This window comes from Arachis stenosperma, chromosome 5 (assembly GCF_014773155.1).
Source record: "Arachis stenosperma cultivar V10309 chromosome 5, arast.V10309.gnm1.PFL2, whole genome shotgun sequence".
NCBI classification, from domain to species: Eukaryota; Viridiplantae; Streptophyta; class Magnoliopsida; order Fabales; family Fabaceae; genus Arachis; species Arachis stenosperma.
The window spans coordinates 118,858,908-118,874,813 of NC_080381.1; the positions used below are offsets into that span (position 1 = coordinate 118,858,908).

At 31.3% G+C, this 15,906-nt stretch overlaps 1 protein-coding gene across 2 annotated transcripts; it reads right to left on the bottom strand.

Moving 5' to 3' along the window:
- Window positions 1-611: 611 nt before the first annotated feature.
- On the bottom strand, window positions 612-3,385 carry LOC130981830 (serine/threonine-protein kinase STY13-like). Of its 2 annotated transcripts, none has more exons than XM_057905559.1 (4): window positions 3,174-3,385; window positions 2,886-2,931; window positions 1,458-2,405; window positions 612-1,260 (listed from the first exon to the last, which is right to left on the bottom strand). In XM_057905559.1, exons 3-4 carry the CDS (start codon window positions 2,360-2,362, stop codon window positions 921-923), a joined length of 1,245 nt encoding a protein of 414 aa, XP_057761542.1. In that variant the 5' UTR covers window positions 2,363-2,405; window positions 2,886-2,931; window positions 3,174-3,385; the 3' UTR covers window positions 612-920. The 2 variants fall into 2 exon arrangements, with proteins under 2 accessions (XP_057761542.1, XP_057761543.1); XM_057905560.1 differs by having other exon boundaries at window positions 2,874-2,931.
- Window positions 3,386-15,906: the final 12,521 nt, after the last annotated feature.

The window sequence follows — 15,906 nt, forward strand, 5'->3', positions numbered from 1 at the left end:
TTACCGATTTTCATACCAGATGATTCTAAAGCATGACGGTTGCAGCGGAGGCTTAGACCAGTGGGCAATAATCAAGCTGCACTAAGTTCAAACCCCACCGAGACTCGGATGAGGTTTGAGAAAACCTCAAAGTGTGGGTGTGTGAGTACTGTAATGACCGAAAAAAAAAAGCATGATGGCTATAAGATACGCAGAGATCTAAGAGATAGTGAGACCCCCACTCTTTCGGGGGAGGCCCTGCAAAAAGACAACCAGTATATAAAGGGAGAGGCTGACCTCCCTACAGGTAACTAATTTTACCCTAATACTCTTAACCTCACAACCGAAACATTGACTTAAGTGTCAGTAATTTTGCATGTATCACCCCATCGTTCCTCTAATGATAGCCTCATCCCCCTGGACTACAGCTAGAGGTCTCCTCCTCACCCCCAGCAACCTCAGGTAACAAACTAACATTGGCACCGAATATGGGGAAGCCGAAGCTGTAACTGGAGATGGAGGATCACATCCTAAATAAATTAGGTCCAAGAAAATATTTGTATGAATATTCCGAGAATCACATCCCACAGGTTTTTAAGAAAATATCAATCCTAATTGTACATACACGAGCAGAACACAAGATTTTCAACCATTTTTGCTTTCAAAGCTATACATAACTGTAGTGCATGCATGTATTACATACACAAATCTCCTCTTACTAATTCAAAACAGAAAATAAATAGAAAGCCAATAAAACAAAAGGTTCCAGTTAAGATTTTCAATTTTTCTCCTTCTGAAGAAAGAAATTAAACACACATGATACACAAATCTATAATATAGTCAACCCTTTACTACCTCAGTCTCATGTTCCCTCCAAAACATCATCAGTCTTATGACTCTTTCATCTGTTTTTCTTCTTTCTTTTTTTTTTTTTATCAGGATCAGTCAGCAGTCATTGGTTGTGTCATGCAACACCTGAATCGAGCCTTCCGAACAGTTGTCATGATCTCGGTCTCTGCATTCTCAAGCATTCCTACAATTTCTGCAAATGGTGGCCGGACATCAGGGTTGGGGTCCCAGCATCTGGTCATGATTTCACGGAGAACAGGTAAGCAATCATTGGGTATAATCGGGCGAACATTTTTGTTTACAACTGCAAATGCTGCCTGTACTGCTGTCATGTTCTGAAATGGAAGCATTCCAGTGATAAGCTCCCAAAGAACAATCCCAAAGCTATACACATCCACTCTTTGTGTGTAAGGCCTATGCTGGATCATCTCCCTGCCATATATTGGAAAATATATTGGATCAAAAAATACATAGTAGACTCGTTCTTCAGAAGCACCGGAAACATATAGATTATAGAAATATGCTAACTCAAAATACAATCATCCATATATCTCCAATTTTCAGGATCACAACCAGGATGCACATCAAAATAATATTAGAAGGAAAAAGGAAACAAAAAAAAATCTTACGGAGCCATCCAACGGTATGTTCCAGTCTCAGGTGTCATTCCTTCCGTTTGCACCTCAATCCGAGCAACACCGAAGTCAGCAATTTTAATTGATTTATCCCCAAAAATCAAAAGATTATCAGACTTCAAATCCCTGTGGATCAACCCAAGTCCATGAACATATGCCATTCCTCTAGCAACATCCAAAGCCTGTTTGACGGCCAATTTTAGGGGAACTGATCGATTCTGACGTTTCATTAAAGACTGTCTAACAGAACCCCCTTTAGCATATTCCGTTACGATGCACCATACCATCGGTTTTCTGCATGCACCAATGAAACGAACTATATTAGGATGCTTTAGTGTAGCCAGCATCATAACCTCCTGCTGAAACTGTTGTTCCATCAACTGAGCCTTTGATAAATCATTTTCAGGCCTTTCCAAGATTTTGATAGCAACATCTTCACCATTGTAAGTACCCCTGTAGAGTTTCCCAAAAGCTCCTTGAGCAAAGGCCTCGCCCATATTAAGCTTCCTTAAATCAATTGTCCACTCATCAAAATTTTCAAGTCCCTCAGTTGGAGAATTGCTATCCATTAGAGCTTGAGCCAAAGCATCATCACTCAGTGCATGTGTGACTCTTCCTCGACGATTTACACTGTTTTGAACAGAGTAGTTATCATTTGCACGCCGCCGCAACCCTTGGTGGTTCAATATGCGAGTATGGGAATCATTAGACCCAACACTACTATTATCTATGGACATCGCAACAGATCCCCCACCATTACTTGTTTGCATGCTGTCAATCGACATATTAGTACCCTCCCCAAGCTTATGGTAAAAGCCTTGAGAGAAATCATAATAGTTGTCAGTTGTATGCTTGTTGAGATCTATTAATCCAGGGAATTTAGCACCACCTTCCAACATCTTTTCAGTCTTGTAAACAAAAGAACTTTATATCTTCTTATTCCTTCAGAATCAGAAAATGGAAATGTTAAGCATTTCTATTTATAAACATTATTTACAAAAAACAACTCCAACAAAGGTAACTCCCTGTATGGTATGCATTTCATTTACCATTCTTCACAAATAATTAATGCAAAAAATCTTTTATCAATATAATAATCTAACATCCTTTTTTGTTGAATAAGTAATCATATACTGCATCTAAATTCAAGAGATTGCTTTCAATTTCACAAATAAAAACAAATGGGTATGAGGAAAACCCTACTCAACAGTAACATTTTGTTCAGAATCAAAACGACAAATGAAATGCATATATAAAAGGAAAATACCCAGAGTCTAAGTCTAATAGCATTCCCTTTTACAAGTCAATGCACAAGAAGACTCCATTAGAACCAAAATTGACGAGAGCAGCAGCAACAACATAAACAACAACAACAACAACAACAACAATAGCAATTGGTAGAGACCATACCACAAAACTCACCAGCAGCATAATCCCTAATCCTTGTATCAAAAGCTACCAAATATGACTGAGAAACATGCGAAAGGTGAAACAGCTCGTTAGTCAAACGAAGTACGGAACTAAAAATTAATAAAATGTTAAAAAGGAAATAAATTAAATTGAGCTAAATTCTCCTCAATTAACGAGCTTGTGAGTAAAATTACAAATCATATAAGAAAGAATCAAGAACAAAGAACAGGAAGTGTGAAAACCCTAAAATCCAAAAGTCCTAATTGAAGACACGAAGAGACGTCAACCCGTAAGGTTTACCTGAACTGAAGAGGGAAAGGGAAAAGGAAAGAGTGTGTTTTTCGAGTTCTGATTGATCAAATCGAAACTTGAAGAGATCGAAGAGAATTGGAATTGAAACTGAGAAAGAGAGATGGTTGAAGAAGAAGAAGAAGTGGTGTGAATGAAAAGGAAAAAAATAACACCGAAGACTGGACCAAATACAAAGAAAATAGAAATAGACAAAAAAAAAAAAATGGAAAACGATGAATTGATGTCTTGACGAGTGATGACCTTTTTTATTTTTTTCCTTTTTCTTCCTATTTTTCCATTTATTCTACAAATATGTATAGAGAAATATCCTAATTGGACATGTCAATATATATAAAAGATATTTTTATTTTTATTTTTATATTATTATCTTTTTATAAATTTATATAAATATACAATAAAAAAATTATGTGTGGAGTGACGTTATAAAAAATAATAATGATATTATTATTTATATATAATACAAAAATATTAAAATAATAGATGCATAATTATTTTGTATGAACAAAAATAAAAATAAAAATACTAAAATTGTTCTTGTTTGATAGGAATATGAAATAAGAAAAAATATTAAATAAAAGAGAGTTATATTATCTTTGTTAGCTATTTTTTTTAGAAAAACTTATAATAATTTTAGAATATTTACTTCTAGAATATTTTAGAAAATTATCCTATTTTAAACATAAAAATAACATTTTAAGAAGACTTTTTATTTTTTTAACAGAAACTAGTTAATAAGAATTTGGTTAACCTTTTACTAATTATAAAAATTCAATTACAAATTTTAAATTATAAAAGTTTAGTTTAAAATTTAGTAAATTTATACAAAAAATAATTAATCCTTTAATAAATAAATATTTGTTTATATTTTTATATTAATAAAACTATCAAACAAAATTTTGTGTATTTATTATTTGATTACTGATAATGGAATATACCATTGTGGCTTCTACTTAAAGTGAAGATTTAACTTTATAATCAATAAATGTAACCCTTCATTATATTAAATGTTTTGGTAAGACAATAGATTCTAGCTAAATCCAATTTTTGTATTAAAAAATGATTTCTTTGGTGTTTGAATAAATATTTATACTAAAATCTAACGATAATAGAGTAAATGTCAATTATAAATATGAAAATATAAATAATAAAAAAATATCAATAGATAATATTAAACATTTTTTGCTTTTTTTTTCTTTAACTTCCTTTAATAATTAAGTAATTATTGTATCATTTTTTTATATGAGGCGCTTCCGTCACACTTTTATTGCACTAAGATACACACCATGTTATCAATTAAATGATATAATGTAACGTTTTATTTGTATTATTATTATTATTATTATTATTATTATTATTATTATTATTATTATTATTATTATTATTATTATTATTCACAAATTTTTTATATTTCTCTAAGACAATGCAAATATTTATGGATAATTTTGATAAATATAAAAGTATATTTTTGTAATTAATTATAAATACAATACTCTTTAAGTACTTTTTATATGTTTATTATTAAAATAAGATAATATGCATAATATCTTAAATTAAAATACATAATATTTTATTTTAATAATAAATATATAAAAAAATTATATCTATAATTATAAAAATATAAAAATATTATTTACAGGATATTTTTATATTTATCAAAACTATGAATAACAAATATTACTTGAATATATAAAATTATTATTATTAATATTATTTACTAATTAACTATTTTGTCTCTCAAAATGATAAAATGTACGGAATGTTAGTATAATTCCTGAATGGAATATTAATTTCTTCTTTTGACAAAAAAATATTTGTGAAAAATATTGCATGTGATTTTGATTCTTAAACGATACATAATCCATGTAATGTTAATTAAACTAATAAAATTGTATAAAAAATAAAGATAAAATAAATATTGCATGCATTTTTTAGATTAGCAAAAAAATGTAAAAATAATAAAACAAATTTTATTTTTTATTTTTTATTTAATAAGATTCTCAGAAATACAAAATGTTAAGATAATTGTATATAACATACTAATCAAATAAACCTTTAAACACAATATTAAGTACTTAATTAACGAGTTTGTGAGTGAAATCATAAGAAGGGTGAAAAATAAAGAATAGAAAATGTAAAAACTCTAAAATTCATGGAAGTCTTAATTGAAGATACTAAATTAGAGACGTCATCTTGTAAGGTTTATCTAAACCGAGGAGGTAGAGATAAAAAAAATGTGGTTTTGGAGTTCTGACCGATCAAGTTGAAATTTGAAGAGATTGAAAAAAATTGGAATCGGAACTGACAAAGAAAAAGAGAAAGAGATGGTTGAAGAAGAAGGAGAAATGGTGTGAATGAAAAGAAAAAAATAATACTAAAGATCGGATCAAATAAAAAAACAACAAAGAAAATAGAAATAAAAAAAAATAAAAAATGAAAAATGATGCGTTGATATCTTGATGAATGATGACCTTTTTTTTTTCTATTTTTTATTTATTCTACAAATATTTATAGAGGAATATTCTTATTGGACATGTTAACTTGCATAAAAGATATTTATATTTTTATTTTGATAATATTAATTTTTTGAATTTATATAAATATACAATAAAAAAATTATGTGTAGAGTGACACTATGATTAATAATAATGATATTATTATTTATATATAATATTAAAATACTAAAATAATAGATGTATAATTATTTTGTATGAACGAAAAATAAAAATACTATAATGGTTCTTGTTTGATAGAAGTATGAAATAAGAAAAAAATATTAAATAAAATAAAGTTATATTATCTCTATTTTAAATACAATATTTTATGTTCTTATTTTTTAAAATTTTAAATTATAAAAATTTAACTAAAAATTTAACAAAATTATAAAAATAATTAAAATAATTAAATTTTTAGTTAAATTTTTATAATTTAAAATTTTATTAGATATTTTTTTATAAATAAATATAATAATTTTAGAATATTTACTCCTAGAATATTTTAAAAAATCATCCTATTTTAAACATAAAAATAATATTCTAAGAAGACATTGTATTTTTTAACAAAGGCTAGTTAATAAAAATTTAGTTAAGGTTTTATCAATTATAAAAATTCAAATACAAATTTTTAAATTATAAAAATTTAATTCAAAAATGTAGTAAAATTACAAAAAAAATAATTAATCTTTTTTTTCTCTTGCCTCCTTTAATATTTAAGTAATTATTGTATCAATTTTTGTTTGCATCTAATTAAACGTTTGCAATTGGTAACACGTGATTCGCCCTTCACTCACACTTTTATTGCACTAAAATACAGATTATCACCGTTATCAATTAAATGCTATAATATAGTGCGTCAAGAAAAATGTTTTGCAGACGTCTATGCACGAGTTATTCACTTTCTCTTGAAGGTGATGTAAATATTAAAGGATAATTTTGATAAATATAAAAATATATTTTATAATTAATTATAACTACAGTATTTTCTTATATGTATAATATTTTATTCTAATAATAAATATATAAAAGAGTACTCAAAAAATTCTCTTATATATATAATATATAAAAGAGTACTCAGAAAATATTGTAATTATAATTAATTATAATAATATAAAACTATTATTGATATGATATTTTTATATTTAACAAAACTATCCATTAATAACAAATATTACTTGAATATATAAATTATTATTAATATTATTTACTAATTAACTATTTTGTCTCTCAAAATATATGAAATGTTAGTATAATTCTTGAAATATGCATGGAATATCAATTTCAGTTTTTGAAAAAAAATATTTGTGAAAAATATTGCATGTGATTTTGATTCTTAAACTGTTCATCATAATTCAAGGTCAAATGAACTAATAAAATTGTACAGAAATGATGACGAGTGGAATAAATATTGCATATATTTTCAAGATTTGTAGAAAAAATATAAAAACAATAAAATAAAATTTTATTTTTTATTTTTATCTATTCAATAAGATTTTCAAAAATTCAAAATGTTAAAATAATTACATATAACATGTTTACTCATCAAATAAACCTTTAAGGACAATATTAATTATTAAGCGCAGTAGAACTATGATCTGAACTTATGATTAGAAGTGTTTGCATGTTGTTATTTGGAAAACACTTCTTCTGATTCTTCGTAGTTGTTAGCCAAGAAACCAGTTTGTTTTTTTGTCCATAAACTTGGAGACATTTGAGTTTTGGACCATGAGTAGGCTTAACACATTTAAGGAATAATCTTTAGTAGATAGGCCTACTATTCCTAATTTCAACAAAACTAGGATATACTTGAGCCAAAGGGATTCATCCTCCTTTCATTTACTATTTACTATTAGTATTTAGTAGTAGTAAGTGAAGGAGGTTTTTACTATAAACTTTTGCCATCAAAATTTTTTTTATCTGTTCTCTCACTGCACTTGTGTGTTTTCTATTCTTTTTCTCCGACAAGACCGTCCGATGAGAGGAGGCTACGTCCAAGGAGGACATTCCTGAGATCACGAACCCCTACCACCACTAAGGCAAGCACTAGACCTAATCATTGAGGATGGAGGTGGGGCCTATGAGCCATGGATAATAGAAAGTGGTGCACAATGGGGCTGGTACGAGCGAGGAAGGAAGGAGAGACAATCAGAATATGAAAGGTACGAGGTTAGCTATTTTGCAGGAATTGAAATCATGATGGCACAAAATGTTATAAAAGAAAAATCCAATGATACTAACCAACCCAATACCTCTAGTAGTTCAAAGAACCTATTAACCCAAATTAATAAGAAAAAGTATGGAACACTCCAAGCCCAAACCAATGTCAACCCGAAACTGAAAAAGATCATAGGATAAACCATTGCTACTAGACTAGTCTAAAAATCCTAGCAAAATATACTCAGATATCCATATGCAGCAACAACAAAGTACACATTTGCTATCTGAATTTTAACTTTGTTAATACATATATAATGATTGAAGCTATTATGATATATGCGAATCGTGGAGAAGAGGAGGAGGAAGCATTGTCCCAGAATGTAGAAGAAGAGGCTATTGAGGATGGCCAAGGGGAAGAAGACCAGCAATGGATAGAGATGCAATAGTCACTAAGGTCCATGTTTCTTTTCCTTTTCCTATGATTATTCTATCATGAAATTGTAGAGGGACGGCTAATAACGCTTTTAGCCGCACCTTAGTAAAAATTCTGAGAACCCAGAAGCTAGATGTTATTATTCTTCTACAAATTTGATGTAGTGGGAAACAGGGTTAGATTCTGCCTGCAGTTTATGCCAGTTCTCAGGAGATTAATAGAATAAGCCTGTGGACTAAGCTCTTCATGATTGCGAGAAAGTCAAGATTGCAACTCAATTAAACTCTAGTTACATAACACAGCCACATACTCGTCACACTTTTGAGATGAGCAGGAAGAGATATGTCATGTGAATTAAGGTTCGTGGCGAATAATTATACTCCGTGTAATCTCTTGTCTTAGGCTTAGGTCCATTATGTTACCAAAAATAATATTTATTTAAGAGTTTAAATCTTATTTCATCTATGAAAAAATTTTAAAATTTTATCTCATTTTAATACATGTATTTTTTATTTTTGTCTTTATCTATTTCTTTAAATTTGTATTTTATTTCTAAAACCAAATGCAAAAATGTAGAAAAAGAGACTCATGCAAAATAAAATAATTGCAAAGGAAGAGAAGTATTTTTCTTCCTTCCAAAAATAGATAATCTCATTTATGGAGAAGAAGTTAAGAAAACTCATAAGACATGATCTTGAATCAAATCTATATGTTGAACTTAAAAATAGTTCAGTGCTAAAAAAGGGTAGGAAATGGAATAAATCACTCTGAATTTCATAAACTTTTGTTACAAGTATGTTTTGTTGTGAGAGTAACATCTACAATTTAAAAGTGACATTATTAATTTAAAAGTGATAAGAACTCAAAAAAAATTTGGACCAACTTAGTTGGACTTGGATACAAAAATATTTGGATATGTAATTGGGCTGAAATTAAAAATAAGTCATCATCATATTTTTCTGGGCCAAATTTAACGCCAATCACTCTCAAAATGCATCTCAGCAAGCACAGAGATCCTCACTCGTTCTTTGTAAATTCTAGACAAACTTATCCTTAAACACTTTTGACACCTTCTTGATATGCATATATACCTAAAATAAGATGACAAACAGACAAAACTAACACCATTTAAGCACCTTTGAAAGTTGGATGGCTTTGATGGAGTCTTAGACACCGTCCAATGTAAAACTTTTTCGGAGACTCTTAAGAAAAAACTCACCCTAACTTAGTTCAACTCCAAAGTGGCAAATTATACTTGCCTTCTAGGACAGGTAATAAAATCGAATCTTGACTATGAAGAGAAGTATACAAAAGAGTTACCTCATCAACATGTTCTCCATAGTATAAAAAGTATCCGAAATGTTTGGTGACAGAAAATATTAGTCAAAAACAGTTAGAATTTATTTTATGAGAAAAGGATAAATAGGTCCCTGACCTTTTGCTCTGCGGATATTTTCGTCCCTGAGCATTTGAAAATACTTTTAAATCTCCGACCTTCACAAATCTTAGACGGTTGAGTCCCTCCATCGAATTGCCTCTGCCAGACCCGTCGGAGAAGTCTGATGTGGCTCCCCTGAGGATGACGTGGCCCAACTAGTTGACACCTGGACTGCTTAGTGGAAAGGTGCATTCAAAAATTGGACAATTAAGTCCCTAAACCCTAAACTACGTCGTTTTGCCTTCATCCCTTACAAAGTCCCTTACAATACCCATTACACCCATACCACCCTTTCTGAATTATATTCAACCCTAAGGATACGAACGATCATCATACTCTGTTTCTCTCTCCAAAAAGATCACTACCCAGGCTGAGACGTTTTCCGTGTGTAGTGGCTGTCGAAGAGGCCTCCATTGTTCTCTGAGTTGCGGTCTTCGTCACCAGAGATAAGAAGTCTGTATTATAGCTTAGTTAGTGGATTGTGAGGTTAAATACGTATGCAAGTATGAACTGTGTTGTGAAATGACTGATCGTGCATGTTGAAAGAAGTTGTTAAAAAAGTATTGGGGTTTTTCGATTGAAATTGAGTTACTGTTAGGGTAAAGAAAGCTTCTGGGGTGATTCTTATTTTTTGATCAATGTTTACAGTTTTTTGTTTTTCTTTTTTCAGATAGTTGATGTGTTTGTAATGCCTGTGTTCCACCATGAAGGTAATTTTGTGAGAGAAAGTAATGGCTCTCTAGTTTACAAAAATGGGAAGGTGGAGAAGTTTCTAGAAATGGACCTGGACTTCGTTAATTTCGGAGACTTTATCACACTGTTCAAGAGGTTGGGGTACCAATCATACAAGACAGTTTATTGGTATGATCCCAGGAGTCCTGATATTGAGTCTGGGCTGCATATTTTGACAGGAGATGCAGGGATTAACGAAATGCGAGAGAACAAAATGAAGAATACAGAGACAGACGGGTTTTACCTATACTTTGACCACCCTGTTGATGAACCTGAGATTGTGGAAGATGCTGGAAAGCAAAGTAACAGTCCTGATAAGGGAGAGGTTTTGGTGGATGATCAAAGTTCGTCATCTGAGGGAGAGTACGGAGAATGAGCCCTACAAACCTCCACCTCCCGGGTATGAAAGTAACACTGATGATGATGATACTAGTGCTGATGATAAGGGTAGCAAAAGGCAGAGAGTAATGAAGGGAAAGAAGAAAGTTGTAGAGTAATGAAGGGAAAGAAGAAAGTTGTGTCTCCAAAGAAAATAACTGCAAAGAAGACAGGTGCTAAAAGAAAGAGAAAGACGTGGAAGAAGATGGGACAAAGTAGTGGACCCAATGAGCAGCAGACCAGAAAGAATGTTGGGCCTGATCCTAATGTACAGTCCAACAGAGGCCCACAACCCAACAGGGACCAAGATGTTAGGTTCTATGTGAGCCTGATCCAAGATGATGATGATGACCCGGTATATGATTATGAATCTAAGAATTTACATACACCTATTTCATCAGATGATGAAGCTAGCAAGCATAAATTCTCTGAGTTTGATGATGATTATAAGCATGGAGAGGGGGGTTTTAGTTAGGGACTAGGTTTGCCACCATAGAGAGATTTAAGGAAGTTGTAAAAGACTCATTCATTGCTGAGGGTAGGGAGTTTAGGTGGATTAAGAATGATAAAGAGAGAGTGAGGGTGGGATGCATGGATGATGAGTGTCCATGGCTGGTTCATTTATCATACAACAAATCTCTGCAGTGCTACCAGGTGAAGACTTTGCCCCACTTTGTCCCAATTCACTCCCACCTCCAAGTCAGCCTGCAGCTCCACAGCCCCAACCACAAGGTGCTACACATGGCCCACAACTATCTCAAGTCAGGCCAGGACCTAGTATAGCAGCTTCCAAGGAGACATTAGCAGCAGCAAGCACAGCAACAACAAGACTGTTTAAATTCATTCTTAATCCACCATCCATCAATCCAAAGACATGAAGAAATATGACATCTTGGGCATCCCACTATGCCTTGTAATAGCATTTAGGAAACTTGAATGTGACAACAATATTTTTTTTCCTGAATTGGTTTTTTGAAGAAGCTCTTAGAATTTTATAAACTGTTGCAGACTTGTTAGGCTTACTTTTGTGATCTTAAACTTCATAATGCTATACACTTGAACATATTTGTTTCTTTTTGGGCAGCTTTTAGAAAATGTGACTGTCGCATATTACCTATAACTTTCAATATATGTTATGTGTATCTGTATACAACTTCTATGTCTACTTTCCTCAATCATTCAATGCTTCATTGTTAACTGATAACATAATTTCAACAACCTACTGATAGGTTAACTTTAATTGCATTTAGATAGATAATGGGATACATAAATTGCCTAAAATTCATTTCTTAGTCACTACATACATAAAAAGCAGCCACAACAGCACATACAACTATAACAACACAACAAGCTAATGGGTTTTTTTTTCTTCTCTAGCATAGTAACCTTCTCCTCCAGAATAGCCATCCTATAATAAAATCCCTCTTCCTCTTCAACAACTTCCGCCTCTTTCTCAACCAGAGATCTTTTATCAAAGATGCAACCACTGCTTCTAATTCTAGCAAGATGCTCATCGACCCAAAGAAAAAACTTGCAATGCTGTTGGTTTTTCTGTCAAAATCCCCAAAATAATGAAGTTATGTAAAACCATTCAAACAGAACAAAATCCCCAGGTTTCTTATCTTACCTTATAGAATGGGCAACCCAAGAAGACTCTGTTTGGGTTGCTAATCGTCCTCGACATATACATTATCGCATAAACTCCACATAAGCATCTCGGGGCGACATCGTCCTTCAGGTCTCCGTCGTGCACAACACAAGGGTCTGAGCTTGAAGCAGCATTTTCTTTTCTTATTCCCCTGCGGCTTTTTCTCGAGGTTGCTGATGCTACATTGGCAGCCATGGTTGATGCAGGTTGAGCTCCTCACCACTGGCCTCCATGAAAGAAACACAATCAATTTAAGGATTAGGGATGAAGGCAAAACGACGTAGTTTAGGGTTCAGGGACTTAATTGTCCAATTTTTGAATGCACCTTTCCACTAAGCAGTCCAGGTGTCAACTAGTTGGGCCACGTCATCCTCAGGGGAGCTACATCAGACTTCTCCGACGGGTTTGGCGGAGGCAATTCGACGGAGGGACTCAACCGTCTAAGATTTGTAAAGGTCAGGGATTTAAAAGTATTTTCAAATACTTAGAGACGAAAATGTCCGCGGGGCAAAAGGTCAGGGACCTATTTGTCCTTTTCTCTTATTTTATTTAGCATTCATTAATTCTTACAATAATTAATGAATATTAAATAAGACAAGTTTTGACTGTTTTTTTTTTTTCTTTCTTACATCACCAAAAAAGTATATTAGGCCTAAGACAATTCACGTCTCAAAAAAGACATAATCTGGATCATACCTGTATAAGATCCTATCTAAATCCGAAACAGATCTATACCCGGATTCTCCTCGAATTTCCTTGCGAACACTATAAATAAATTAAAGGGTAGGAAAAATGATATCCATCTATGGTCCTCATGGACCTCTGATTACTTGCTCGTTGAAGTTCTTTACATTTACAATTCCATCGTTGTGGAAACGTTAACTTTGAGCAAAGAGATCCCCATTGCAACCTCCAATTTCGATCTTACAAATTTGTATTATACAATTATAGAATAGGTAATCATAATCTCGTTTATGGTAATTTTTAAATAAAAAATTATTTATACACTAAAATTAGTTATTAAAATTAGTTATTATATATTTATATATAAATATTTTGTATTAACAGCTGATTTTGACGATTAATTTTATTATATAGTTGATTTTAGAAAAATGTTAAAAGAGATGCATGGATGGTTAGGTGCAACGAACATATGCATGCAGAGCATGTCGATTAATTTGTCTTCGGAATTTAGATATCTTTTGTCTTTTGTTGCAAAATATCAGCGGTCACATGCAAAAATTAATGTACACACCCCTAATAAAGGAGAACGTAACCAAAAAAGAATAAACCAACAATGTTACACATGCAACACATAATAATAAGAAACAGTTCTAACACTTTATAAATGTTACTGAATTCATCATTCAATTGACTTATGATAGAATGTATCTTTGATGAACAAGTAGGTAATGGTATACGGTGTCATATTACATTTTATTTTGTTTGACGGAAGGGTTTGAATTTGGAATAGGGTATCATATAGAATTATGGTGGTTGTAAATGTACTATGTATATCGGTGTAACCGTGTAAATATGGAAAATATCATAAACGTGTGGATGTTAGAGTGTGATTTAATTTTTAAGGGGAAAAGGAATTATTGATTTGAAATAAAGTAAAGAAGATAAAAGTTCAAAGACAATTTTTTTGTGCTTTTAAGGGGAAAAGGAATTATTGATTTGAAATAAAGTAAAGAAGATAAAAGTTCAAAGATAATTTTTTTGTTCGCACGATATTTCTTAATCTATTAATTAATCTGTCGCGAATTGAAATTCTATTTAAAAATTTATTGCGCTTGCCAATAAATTATTAAATACACATAAAATAAAATTTGTACTCCACACAAACACTTGTGTTAGACAAACGAAGTAAGTTCATCACTCTAATAATTCAAATTTACAAAATTTTAAGAAAGCTCAAAAGTAACAAAATATATATTCCAATACTAATATTTATTTTGATTTTATATTTTTGTATACAGATGATAAAGAGTTTGACTAATTTTTATCGACTTAACTCAAATTCCATAAAATATAGAGAACTTTTTATAATGAAGATTCACATACAATTTTTTTTTATGAAATTAATAGTTGAGAGTCGTTAAATAATAATATAATCAAATATTTTAAATTATTTAAAAATTTTCAACTAATAATTTCACATAAAAATAATTACATATAATTTTTTTATTTTTTTATTTTTTATTTTTGAGACTCAAATTCAAAATCGCAAAATAAAATACCAATATACTTTTCAACGTACGTATTCATCAACCACATTTTTACGAGATTTCATATATCCGCTCTTTATACTATTTTTAATCAATCACTAACTTTACAGTGTACTAGTTAAATTGTTAATTTTTTTGGTGACTAGTTAAATTGTTAATTGATCTATGTAGACCCAATTATACATGCATGTGATAAAAATCCACGGATATATAGTTTATTAAATATGTTGACCATGTCACTAAAAAAAAATACGTTGACCAAAAGATTAAAAAGGGTTAAAAATCCTGGTAAACAATATTATATTGGTGACAAAGTGGTCAAGTTTCGCCAATGTGAGTTCCTTGCGGAAGTGGTTAGAAAAAGAACTCTCAAAAAGTCACAAGAAATTATAATTAAGTCAATATATGCCAGCATACCAGATTACCAGGATCTCCACATGTTATTTCCATATCTATTATTAATATTTAATACTATCAAAACATATCATATAATATAGAATAAATTATTATTTATATCCATAAAAATTTAACACGCTAACAAATATATTTATACAAAAATAAAAATAAACAAAAGTGATTTTATATTTACAAAAAATAGATTTTTATAAATAACTCTATTCAAATTCTAAAAAATTATTTAAAATTTTTAAACGACCCTCTATTCCTCCACATCATCTCCCACAACAGACTTGACCCTAAATCCGTTGACTTAATAATTCAATCTACCGTTCTCCTTTTTCGATATTTCTGCCTCTTCTCAACAACCTCTTTCTCCTCTCATCGTCAACATTAATAACCCCATCCTTATTAAAGTTTTTTGAATATTTCAAATTTCCCAAATTTTCCATCATTTCTCACTTCTTACTGGTGCCACTCACGAAGGGCATAACCTTCCTCCGATTTTATCTTTGTGGGCGCTGGAAGCATTGGTTCATTTGAAATAAAAATGTCGTCATCGTGGTAGCCGTTGTCGTTACCATTTTTTGCTACATGCACCAATTCGAAGGAAGACTAGGAGTAACTTGGATCCAAATCGCTGAACCTGAAGATGTCCGATGAAGTAGACGGAGAAGTGTGGTCAACAACGAGGACATTGCTGCCGAAGAAGCTGGAGTAGTCGCCGTATCCGGAGAAGTTGTCTTCGTCGGCATAGTTTTGGTGGTGATCGGAGTCGATCGACGCTGAAGATATCAAAAGTAGACATGTCTTCTG

Excerpts from the sequence above, each read along its gene's own strand:
- LOC130981830 (XM_057905559.1), bottom strand. The coding sequence starts at position 2,362 with ATGTTGGAAGGTGGTGCTAAATTCCCTGGATTAATAGATCTCAACAAG. Across the intron at positions 1,261-1,457 it reads ACATACCGTTGGATGGCTCC|GGAGATGATCCAGCATAGGC; the intron begins GTAAGATTTTTT and ends AATATATGGCAG.